The 11,526-nt window shown below is 51.4% G+C and overlaps 2 protein-coding genes across 2 annotated transcripts; both read right to left on the bottom strand.

The window, feature by feature from the left end:
- Positions 1–2,435: 2,435 nt before the first annotated feature.
- Positions 2,436–3,551, bottom strand: LOC306951513 (putative P2Y purinoceptor 10; the record flags this gene model as incomplete). Its single annotated transcript, XM_079542019.1, has 1 exon — positions 2,436–3,551. The coding sequence occupies one exon, from the start codon at positions 3,549–3,551 to the stop codon at positions 2,436–2,438; it is 1,116 nt and encodes a 371-aa protein (XP_079398145.1).
- A 6,645-nt stretch (positions 3,552–10,196) lies between these two features.
- LOC306951515 (putative P2Y purinoceptor 10) lies at positions 10,197–11,219 on the bottom strand (the record flags this gene model as incomplete). The annotated part of the gene is made up of 1 exon (XM_079542021.1): positions 10,197–11,219. One exon carries the CDS (start codon positions 11,217–11,219, stop codon positions 10,197–10,199), a length of 1,023 nt encoding a protein of 340 aa, XP_079398147.1.
- Positions 11,220–11,526: the final 307 nt, after the last annotated feature.

Genomic DNA, 11,526 nt, shown 5'->3' on the forward strand with positions numbered 1-11,526 from the left:
CCTGTCTGGAAAACCTCTCCTCGTCTCAGTTTGGTTTAAAGCAACAAAATCTACTGCCTGTACTTCTGGGTCACACCAGCACTCCAGCCCTGCCTGTGTGTTTGTTCCCATGCCAGCTGCAGAGCTCCCCAGGCTCGCTCCTGGCTGGGGGGTGCAAGCTCTGCTCCTGCTTAGTGCTTCTGCAGAGGCCAAAAAGCACTGTGGGGCTGGGCTGGAAGCGTGCAGCCATGGAGGCAGGAAAAGGTATTTTTAGCAGACAGAAAAGCAGCCATTCTTCCCTTCCTGCGGCGCCCTTGGAAGTATTGTGTGCAAGAGGCATCGCCCTGGCAGTCCTTGTTTAAGGGCTGCAGAATGTTGGGTGTATAATTAATGGCACGCGGGTGGAATAACTCATTGTCTCTGGGTAGCACAGCTAATTGCATGTGGGATCTCAGGATGCAGTGCCAAATGCAGGGAGCTCGGTTTTGCTGCTCACCCACGTGGTGCTGTCAGTCTGAGCCCTTAAACCCTGCTCTCCTTTCTCTCCAACCTTCAGCTTTTCCTGTGCTCCTGCAAAGCAAACTGTCAGAGCAGCCACCGTGGGAAGGGAATCTCCTCAGGTTTGGTTAAAACCCAACAAATCCTCTTCTGCCAGAGCAGAACCGGTAGCAGCAACAAGAAAAGCTTTCACTTAGGCTGAGTGAAGTACAAGAGCAAAGTCCCCCCTCCCATCATCTCTCTGCTCAGGAAATTGTTATAGCTCTTTCTCTAGTACCACCAGCAGCACAATCATTGCTGTCCCATGCACATAGCCCCCAAAGGGTTTCTTGCTGCTGAATTTCTCTGTGAGCCGCGGTGCAGGCAGGGCTGCCCCCCAGAGCAACTGCTGCTCTCTGCATGTGACAGACTGCTGCCAGTTTTGGTTTTGCTTTCTTTCTCCTCTTTTCTTTGGGAAGGAAGTGGTGAGTTCACAGTAGTGATAGAGCAGCTGTGGCCAGGTTTGCCTTCATCCAGGGCCAAGAGCGCTCATTGGGGTCCACCTGATGGTCCACCCCAACGTGCACGCATCTTCAGCCCTAAAAATCCTTTTTCCCTCTCCGAACAAGCAGGCAGAACCCTTTGTTTTGTTGTTCTTGGGGGTTCTGGTGAGGGATTTGGGGGCAGTGTGAACTGGGGGGCAATGTGTGCGTGCTGCCCGCCCTCGGTGTGCAGTACACAGCAAAGAGTTTCTCCACGTTCTGCCTGTCCCTCTGCTGTGCTCCAGCTACAGAGAAACACCGCCTGCTTATGCTCTGCCAGAAGTGTCGCGCAGGCTGGAAATGTGCATCCAATTATCAATCAGCCTGTTTTTTATCAAAAAAAAGCCCCAACCCTCTGCCTACATCGACTTAAGTAATTCTCCAAGTGTTTTTGGCACCGCTGTTGCCAGTGCTTTGATCCGAGAGGGCAAAGCTCCAACCCATGCACTGCCCATGGGGCTTTTTGGAGCTTTCAGTAGCACAAATGGGCCCAGAAGTGAGATGGGCACCCCTGGAGCTTGTGCTGTGGGAGCAGAGCTGATGTAGGGCTAGCTGCTAAATGGAGTGAATGCAGCTGCCAAGAAGAGCACGGAATGGAAATGCTGCCTGAGCGTGGTGCTTGGGACTCTTTGGAGGAGGCAATCCATCTATGCAACCACAAGATTATTTGCAAGTGGCAGCCTTTAAAATAATACCCACTTGAGAACTTGTTGAGAACATTTTATTTCCCCCCGAGTTTGAAGTCCATAGGATGCACTCAGGTTGGGTTTGTAAACGTTTCTTGGTCCCCAGTGAAGGCTGGGATCATTTTTGGGTTATGAAGCAGAACCAAGGGGCTGCATAGCATCTCCATCAATGAGCGGAGGCTTGAGTAAAGTGCTGGGTAGCACAGGCCCCTTGTGATGACAGGAGGAATGGCACTGCCAGCCCCTCATCCTCCCACTGCAGCTCTGAGGTCTTGACCTGCCTGGGTTCTGCCCAGATTATGGGTTTTCTCATTGGAGAGAAAGCTTTACAGGTTTGCTTTACATGCAGATCACTGAGTGTCCTGATCCTGGTGTGTGGAGAGCCAGGCTGCAGCAGGAGGACTTCTGTAGCTGATAAATAGGTAAGACACTGAAACAACAACAATGGCAGGGGAGGAAGGCCCTCACAGTCCAGCACAGGAGAAACACCGATATTGGTGGTGGCTGTGATGTTTTAGTTGTGATGTGAAGGAAAAATGCTGTAAGGCAAACAGTTCCCAGCAGCAGCATCAAGCCTTCCTTGATCAGAATGTCTTCCCAGGTCTGATCCCTACACCTGCTGCACACGAGGGTAATTCAACACGGACTAACACGTATTTGGAGACCAACATGTATTAATGCGCACTCGGAGACGTAACACAGTCTTCACTCAAGCAATGGGAATGCCAAGGAGGAGAAGAATGCCTCATTTTCAAGAGATGGACTCCAAGAGGAGCTCGTCGGGCTGCATTGGGGGGATTTCCATGTTGTTTATCCTTCCAAAGAACTTGGGGAGGGACCAAAACTGAAACCTGGGCAGCTTTCTCCGCTTGGTGCGGATGTCGTGGCCGGCGTCACTCGTGGTGAGGCTGCGTCGGCTGCGTGTGAGGCGAGTCCGTAGGGCAGCACAGCCGTGCCGGAGCAGCTGGTCCTGGAACTCGGAGGTCATGAAGTAGTAGAGGACCGGATCCAGGCAGCAGTTGAGGCTGGCAAGGCAGAGGGAGATGGGGTGGAAGCGGAGCGTGTTGCTGTGCACGGTGCAGTCCTTGATGATGTTCTCGATCACCAACATGAAGAAGGGGAAGTTGATGTGGTAGGGGGTAAAGCAGATGAAGAAGACGGCGGCACACATCAGCACCATCCTTAGTGCTTTCTGCTTCTCGCTGGCGCTCTGCAGCTGCGTCCCGCCCTCCTGCAGCGACTGCCGCATCTTCCAGGTGCACCACGCGATGATGCCGAAGGGGATGACGAACCCAAAGAGCTCCGCCACCGTCACCAGAGTGATGGAGGCTCCTGGCGTCAGCTGCTTGACGGCCAGGTCGGAGAAGCAGGTGGTGGTGCTGTTGGATAGGGCCGGGCTCCTGACGATGGGCAGAGGCAGGCAGGCGGCGCCCACAAAGAGCCAGACGGCCGCGCTGAGCCCCACGTCATAGCGGCGCTTCCAGGCCGTGGCCTTGAAGGGGTGCAGGAGGAAGAGGTACCGCTGGATGCTGATGCAGGTGAGGAAGCAGATGCTGGCGTACATGTTGAGGTACTTCAGGTAGAAGCACAGCTGGCAGAGGAAGGTCCCGAAGGGCCACGTGTGGTTGATGTAGTAATACATCCGCAGCGGCAGCGACAGGACGTGCGCCAGGTCGGCCACGGCCAGGTTGATCATGAAGATGACAGCCTTGCTCTTCTTGCTGATGAAGCGGCACAGCACCCAGAGGGCAGCGCTGTTGGCCAGCAGGCCGGGGATGAAGATGATGGTGTAGGTGGCTGCGTACAGCGTGTTCTGGAAGGACATCTGGGGCTGGCTGCAGTTCCCCGAGGAAGCGTTGCTCTCCATCGCAGCCCAGACTCCTCATTCACCAGTGGGTTCAGGCGGACGGAGGCTTCCTGCAAGGAGCAAACACAGGTGGTGTATAAGAATCCTGTGATTCTATGGTAGGAAAAGACCACCAAGATCATCGAGTCCAAGCCTTGAACTCTCACTGCAATGCCCCCTAAGCCATGTCCCCCTGTACTGCCGAAAACCTCACGGTGTTTCCCCATGTTGAATAATGCACTTCAGGCCATGGTGACCCTGGGCATCCTGGAAGATTTTATCTGCAAAACTACAGCTGTGTTTTGTGTCCGCCAGCCCGGTATCACAGTGACGTTGCCCTAAGTGCCGTATCATTAATTGCCATTGCTAATACCTAAGCACATCTTCATCTCTCCAGGCTTTTTCCAGAACCACTTCTACTGAGCTTTCTGTCCAACTGTGACCAAATTGCTGCTCTCTGGTACACCTACAAGCGATTTCCACAATGCTACAAATAAAGAGGGGCTATGAGTGGGCCGTTATGGCTCAGCACAGAGGTTCGGTGCAAACCAGGAGCATGGCAATAAGCAGCACCCATGAACGATGCTCAGCAGAGCAGTGACTGGCCAGGGAGGTGCAGACAGATCCATCAGAGCTCTGGCTCCAGACTCAGAGCTGGGTTATAAGCTAATAGCCAGCCGAACGCACGCCAGCCCCTCTGCTGGTCCTGCTAACTCAATTTGGGTCCTCGTGGTGCACTGTGCAGGCATCGTGTTATGGCAACAGGAGTGATCCTCCAGCAGCAGGACACGCAGGAAGATGAATGCATCTGTCTCCTAGTGAGCAGAGTTTCTTTCTGTCCCTTTGCCTGTTTCTCCTCCCAGCACAGGGGTGTTAGCAGGTCATGCTGGGGGCTGGCGTGCCTCTCTGTGCACAAGGATGCTGTGGAGAGGATGCTCTATATGTACACAGGATGCTTTCTCTATGCAGATATAAAGGATGATAGAAACACATAGAGGAGATTGATAGGACATTATTTATACATAGGATGCTACATATGTATCCTATGTGTCAGAGGGGTTCCCCTGTCCCTGCAGCCCACGTCCTAAGGGCTGTGGCCATGCGGAGCCTCGCTACCTTCTTTCTCCATTTGTTGGCTTTGTTTGCAGCCCAGCAGTGTGCCTTTCTTAGCTGGGGCGTCACCTGGATGTGCAGTTTTGGTTTGCAGTTCTCATTACACCTGGTGAGACCAGGGGGAGCTCCCTGCTGCCAGCAGCATGGGGTCCTGCTGAAGCTCACCCAACACAGCTCCTCCTGACGGCACCGGATTTTCATTTGTTACGGAGCAGGGCTGCTGCTGTGCTTTGGCAGGGCTTTGCCTGCAATTCCTTCATTGTTTTGATATTTCTTTTTCTTATTGCTACTGGTGTAAAAAGTAATGCCCTCTCTCCACTCTGATTTACATGCAGACAGGAGCTGGGGGGGCTTTTATCCATGGCAAAGCTGAGATTTATCCAGCTGCAAGCCAAACTTCATGCCTGTCCTAGTGGGTTTACAGCTGGAAATGCAGAGGGGAGAGAGGGCAGAGCCATCAGCTGTGAGCACCAGCTAACTGTGCTTCAGCAGGGCACTAAGGTTGCAATCACAGCACCACGGAGCTTTTTGGAGCATGTGAGCAGTGTCTTTTTTTGGTCATGTACGTGGCTGTCAGTATTGGAAATCGCCTGGCTGCTCTGAATCACTGCCTGCCCCACCCAGCCCTGCATTTCTGTGGTACGGCTTTTAGTGCTCCCAGATCCACTTTCAAATTCGCCCTCATCCTTTCCATGGGTTTCTTGGGCAGACGGAGCCGTGCTGGAGTCTGGCTGCAGTGGGATGGGATGGGATCGGGCGGGATGGAGTGGGGTGGGATGGGACAAGATGGGATGGGACAGCAGAGCTGCCACTCTCCAGTCCTGTTCATTGTTAGGATGCTGGAGGGAGAAGCAGCTGAGTAAAGAAAACATTAAGAAAAAGAAGAATCCCCACACTTTTGGCTTGAAGTAAGCTGCTGATTTCAAGTAACAGAGGCTTTTTAGAAGCTGTGTTTCAAGCAGTAGTTTTGTTTGTTTAATCCAAACACTGAGGGGAAATGCATAAACAGATCCGGTCGGTTCTAGCAGCTCCTGCCCATAACAAAGCTGAAGTTCTTTACTGTAGGAGGCAATGCTTGCTGCAAGCTGCCTGCAGCTCGTGTGCACAGCACTCTGCTCCCCCTCCCAGCCAGCGGCACAGAAATACGCAGCCACAGTCACCGCCAGGATATAAAACCAAATATACAACAGAAAATCAAAACCCACCGCAGTAGAGTTGCTCAGAACCGCCACAGCTTCTATCTACTGGGGAAAAAAAAACCCCACACAGCAGCAATGGGCTTACCTCCCCACAGCTCCCATCCTGCACGGGGCTGGCATCCATGCTAGGCTGCAGGAGCAGTGAGCCCTCGGCTTTGCTTTGCCATGGCTCCTTGCAGCATTCCCGGCTGCAGCGGCTCCCCTCCAAACTCCCACATGTTTTTGGAGCGCAGGAAAGAATCCTGCCGGCATCTGCAGCCCGGCACAGCGGCTGCAGAACAGGAAATCCTGGATTTTGTTTCCCTCCAGCACACAAAATGTGTTCAGGGAATGACGCGAGAACAGCTGGAAGGGCGGTGGTGTCACTGCGACCAATGCCATGGGATGGAGCTCGGATGCACTCTTCTTTCTGCTCAAAGTTGCATGATGTGAATGTGAGGTTTCTCAGCCCGCTTCTCTTTTTCCCTGCTTTCATACGAAAAAGGAAAACCAATCTCTGGGTCAGTAGAAAGTTATTGGAAGGCAGTGATTTCCTTGCATTCTCTTGGAATTTTTGTCCACTTCAGATGATGAACCCTACAGGCTAACGCTAACAGGGCTTTGGAATTTATTTCTTAAATATGTGATGGTTTAAGATTGAAATTTTCCCCAAGCAGTACTTTTTTACAAAGAAGGAATGTCCATCATTCCCAATTTCTTTCCATTTTTCACATCCTTGAATTCCTTCTCCGTATCTATATATGTGTATCCATATATACACATACATAATTTTATTTCCCCTACTGCTGAGAATGACCTTCTTCTTTCTCAGCTGAGCACTGTCAAATCTACACATCACATGACTTCTTCTGAATTTCCTCCTTCCCAGTGGAATTTCTGGCATTTTCTGGCCCTGGGTTTGGTAAAGCTGAAGTGGATGCTGCCACATTCCCCTTCTGCCTTGCATTTAATGTGCAGTAATAAATAAAGGCTCTTTGATGATCTTTGTATGTCCTTTTAGTCTATCCCATCCCACCCTACCTTACCCCACCCCATCTTACCCTACCCTACCCTGCCCCATCCCATCCCATCCTATCCTCCTCTGTTCTGCATTTATTTTCTTTAACAGTCCTATGACCCTGCAAAATGAGCAAGAACGCAACTGTGGAAGAGAAGCGAAAGAGGTAACACCAAGTGCAGTGCAAGTCCCCAGCCCCATGGCTGGAACCAACCCTGCAGTGTTGGTTTGGAAGGTGAAAGAGCTGCTCATCATTCATCTTTTCTCCCCATGAATCATTTTCAGCAGCTGATGGCAATCCCTGGGAGAAATAACTGTGTGCAATTGTTTGCAAAGAGCTCAGATTTGTACAAAGGGGGTTGGATTGTGCCAGAGCATCTCTCTGCAGAGGTTAAAGGTTGATCCTGAAGCAATGTGATGTTTTACCAGGATATCCTGTGAGGATGTCCTCCTTCTGAGGCTAGGGCACGCATCCAGCCTGCTCCCATCCACTTCAGCCCCATCTCTGGAGCTGCCTGTATGGACTCGCTGCTCACTGAACTCCCCCTCATAGCCCCACTGAGCCCTTCCCTGCTGCTCAGCACTCCAGCAGGAGACGCAGCACGTGCATTCTGCACTCTGCACATTTGTATTTTTAAAAGCAGAAGACACGAAGGAACTCCTTAATATCTGTGTGAGGCTTTATCCGAGCCTCCCATGGAAGGTCTGCTCTGCATTCAGACTGGTATCCTGTGGGCAGGAGGCCAAGGGCAGATCACTCACACCTCTGTGAGTGCTCGGCACAGGGACATGTCTGACAGGATGCACCTGAAGGATGTCTGACAAACAGCGCTTGGAGGAGCTGCTCTCCTTTGCACAAAGCCCCGGGCAGGGACTCACCAGGCTGGCAGTGTGTGGCACTGGGGCTGGGCTGGTCCCCACGGCACGTGGGTCTCTATGAGAGCAGTGGTAGGAAGATTGGAGTTGGTCATTGCCAACCTATTCAGATTAAGCTCTTGTGTAAAGCACAAACCAGGTATTTTTTAGTGGAAATGCACAAGCTGTGCCCAGGTACTCACAGAATCCTGCAGCTGGTACCGGGAACCTGCAGGAAGGCAAGAAACCCCACGGACTGTAACCCCACTCCTGTTCCTGTCCAATAGAAGAGGATCCTTCCCCAGGCAGGAGAGGAACCTCTCAGCTCTGACATCAGTCAGCATGAGGAACCATTTGCTGGCCCTTCAAAAGACATATTTCTTTTGCTAATGGCACCAGCACAGGAGACAGTCGAGGAGGAACAATGTGAAGTGATGCTTCCTATGGACAAAATAATAAACACATTGTATAGCAATGGGAAATGGAGTGAATTGCAGGAAGTGGGGCTGGCACATCTGCAGCTCCATATCCCCTCCATGGGGGCAGCTGGGTCTGCTGGGGGCCTGTTCTGCTGCTGAGTGTTTGGCTTGGACTAAAACCTTGGGAGTTCTTGCATGAGATTGCAGAGGACAGGCTGTTGGTCTCTGATGTGCAACAGATCAGACAAGCTGGTTAAGTGGGATCTGGGGGAGCTCAGAGGTGAGCAAGGCAGGGGGATGGGGTGACAGCAGGAGATGAGGTGCTGGGGATGCCCTCATGGGGATGGGAATATTATTCCTTCTGGAGGTCCATCCCACACCTTTCCGTAGACTGGAGAGGAATCTTAAAGAACAAGAAAAGTCAGCAGCCACCAATGCACTTGATAATGACCTCTGATCCACGTGAAGGAGGAACTGACCCCATCCTGTCCTGCAGGTGCAAGGGACCACTAGGAAACTCAGCTTACGCTTGCAAAAATGCGTTTATTTCTGAAGCATCAGTTTTTGGAAAGTACAAGATAGGATGAGCTACACACTTGCCATAACACTGACTTCAACTTGTTCTCACCTGATAAACAGAGAATTGTAAACACAGCCAACAGCTCCCAGTTCTTACTACAAAGCTACAGAAGCTGCAGTAACACAATGTGAATGCTACTCTGTCTGGATGAGCATCTTTTGGCATCCTCACTTATCTGCTTGTAAGATTAAGTTCATAATACTGTTGTTCATAAAGAGAGAACTATGGCAGCTAATTGGGCTCAATCAACAGCTGGTCATTGCTTTTGAGAAGAGCTCCAGCGTAATGGTTTTCCAAACCTGGATGTTAAATTGCCCCCACTTTGTTGTGAAACAGTCAAGTAAAAAACTGTAATATGCAGAATAATGTTGGGTAAGAGAAAAAGTAATTAAGAGGAAGTGTGTGGTTGAAGCATACCCAGCAAGTGTTTCTGGTATTTTATCTGCTTTGTAGCAACATGTGAGATGGTGCCACTGAATGCATTTGTTTTGGAAAGACACGGGTTTCAGAGGGAGTAAATCAGTGTTTCTGATCAGCAAAAGAGTCCTCAGTTATCACGGGGAAAACGTTATTACAGATGGGTAGAATTTGGCCTAGAATTTGTCACATCTTAGAGAAACCAGCGAGGGAAGGACACCTTTCTTCTCTAGTGCATGTGCCCCTGAACCCCTAAGGAAGGACCTCATGGTGTGGTCTCAGCACTAGGCTGAAGGAGCTGTGCACATAATGGGGATGAGGACCTGTGTGGTGCCACTGGGGTCACCCAACCTGGCAGCACTGATGCTGGGTCCCCACTGCTGGCAGTGGTGTTCCTTGGAGTGTGAAGGGGACATGGAGAGAGGAAAGGTCCTGCTGTGCAGACTGCGAGCAACCTCACAGCACTGGCTGCAGGGTAAGGCACAGGATGCACCCACAGGTAAGGAGCATATGTGGAGCAGGGTGAGAAGAAGGAGTTGATGAAAAGAGCAGAAAGAAATGAAGCAGTGGTAAGTGTGATGACCAGAGCAATGCTCTGAGAGCTGGGACAGGCAGCAGCAAGGTGGGGCTCTGTGCTGGAGCAAGCTCACACATCTGTGTCCCTGAGCATGGACAGCAAAACTGCTGCTTGCTATTCCTGGCCACTTCGCATGCAGTGTGAAGAGAAAGCACTCCAGCAGATTCCAGTGTATGGATGAATAATCATCTTTGGCTTGAACAAAGAACCTCTGGAGTTGGAGAAATGGAAAGAAGAGTTCCTAGGATGTTTCCACCATTTCCCATCAAAGGCTTTGGGGATTTTCCACTCCGGCTGGGTCAGGAGTGATCATCACAGCAGTAGGTGCAGTCAATGTCTGTGTGTCACTCCAACACATTAATCATAAAGTTTTATCTTATGTGTATCAAAAGATTTCCACTGCTACAAATCTCCCCTGAACAATCGAGGGGTCTTCTGTAATGGAGTTGGTAGTCGAACAATCCTGGATTTCAGATGAAATATCTTAACTCTCTTCAGCTGGCTTTATTTCATTCCTTAACTGACGATGCACTCTCTTTGCTCATGAGCCGACTCCTGATGGCCATGCTGCTGTGCCTGGAGATCTGGTCCTGAAACTCTGAGGTCATAAAGAAATAGAGGATCGGATCCAAGCAGCAGTCCAGACTTGCCAGAGTTAAGCAGAAGGGCTGGGTGTGCAGCGTGATCCTGCGCAGGAGGCAATCTGTAATAACGTTCTCTTTCACCATCATGTAGAAGAAGAAATTGATGTGATACGGTGCAAAACACACAAAGAACACGATGGCACAGGTGGATACCATCCTCGAAGCTTTCCGCCCCTCGCTGTTGTTCTGCAGCGGTATCCGGAAGCCCCGAAGGGAGACCTTTGTTTTCCAGGTACAGAACACGATGACAATGAGGGGCCCAATGAAGCCGAAGAGCTCCGCAGCGGCCGTCATCGCCACGGTGCCCACTTTGCTCTCGATCTGCCGCACCTCCAGGTCTGCAAAGCAAGTTTTGGAGTTGTTCTGCAGGCGGAAGCCGCGCATGATGGGGAACGGGGAGCAGGCGGCGCCCACAAAGAGCCAGACGGCCGCGCTGATGGCGATGTCGTAGCGGCGCTTCCAGTCCTTGGCCTTGAAGGGCTGGTATAGGAAGAAGTACCGCTGGATGCTGATGCAGGTGAGGAAGCAGATGCTGGCGTACATGTTGAGGTACTTCAGGTAGAAGCACAGCAGGCAGAGGAATCTCCCAAAAGGCCACGTGCGGTTGATGTAATAGTAAATCCGCAGCGGCAGCGACAGGACGTGCGCCAGGTCGGCCGCGGCCAGGTTGATCATGAAGATGATGGCTTTGTTCTTCTTGCTGATGAAGCGGCACAGCACCCAGAGGGCAGCGCTGTTGGCCAGCAGGCCGGGGATGAAGATGATGGTGTAGGTGGCTGCGTACAGCGTGGATTTGTACGTTACGTTGGGATCGGAGCAGGTCCAGTTGCTGTGCATCATGATGGGATTGCTGGGAGCATTTGGCACAGGAGGGGGAGTGCAGGTCATTCCTGGGGAGAGCAAAAGCAATGGTTGTAAAGGCAAAGGCACTGCGAGAGATGTCTGTATTCACATTTCCTATCTGACAACAATGAGGCTCAGAAGGTCCCCTGTGTAGAATATGCTGCTACCTTCTTCAAATCTGCCCCCTCCTGTTAGAACTGCAGAGGAGATAGGACTGCCTCCACAGCATCAGTTCCCTTGCTGTGCTTTCCAGTTTCCATAAGCATAGGAGAAACTATGCCACACTGCTCATGGAGGAGCAGAAGGAGCTTCCCATCCCGGCAGCTCTAACCCATCTGCGACAGGGGGAATA

Source organism: Tetrao urogallus (assembly GCF_951394365.1).
Source record: "Tetrao urogallus genome assembly, chromosome: 13".
NCBI lineage: Eukaryota > Metazoa > Chordata > Aves > Galliformes > Phasianidae > Tetrao > Tetrao urogallus.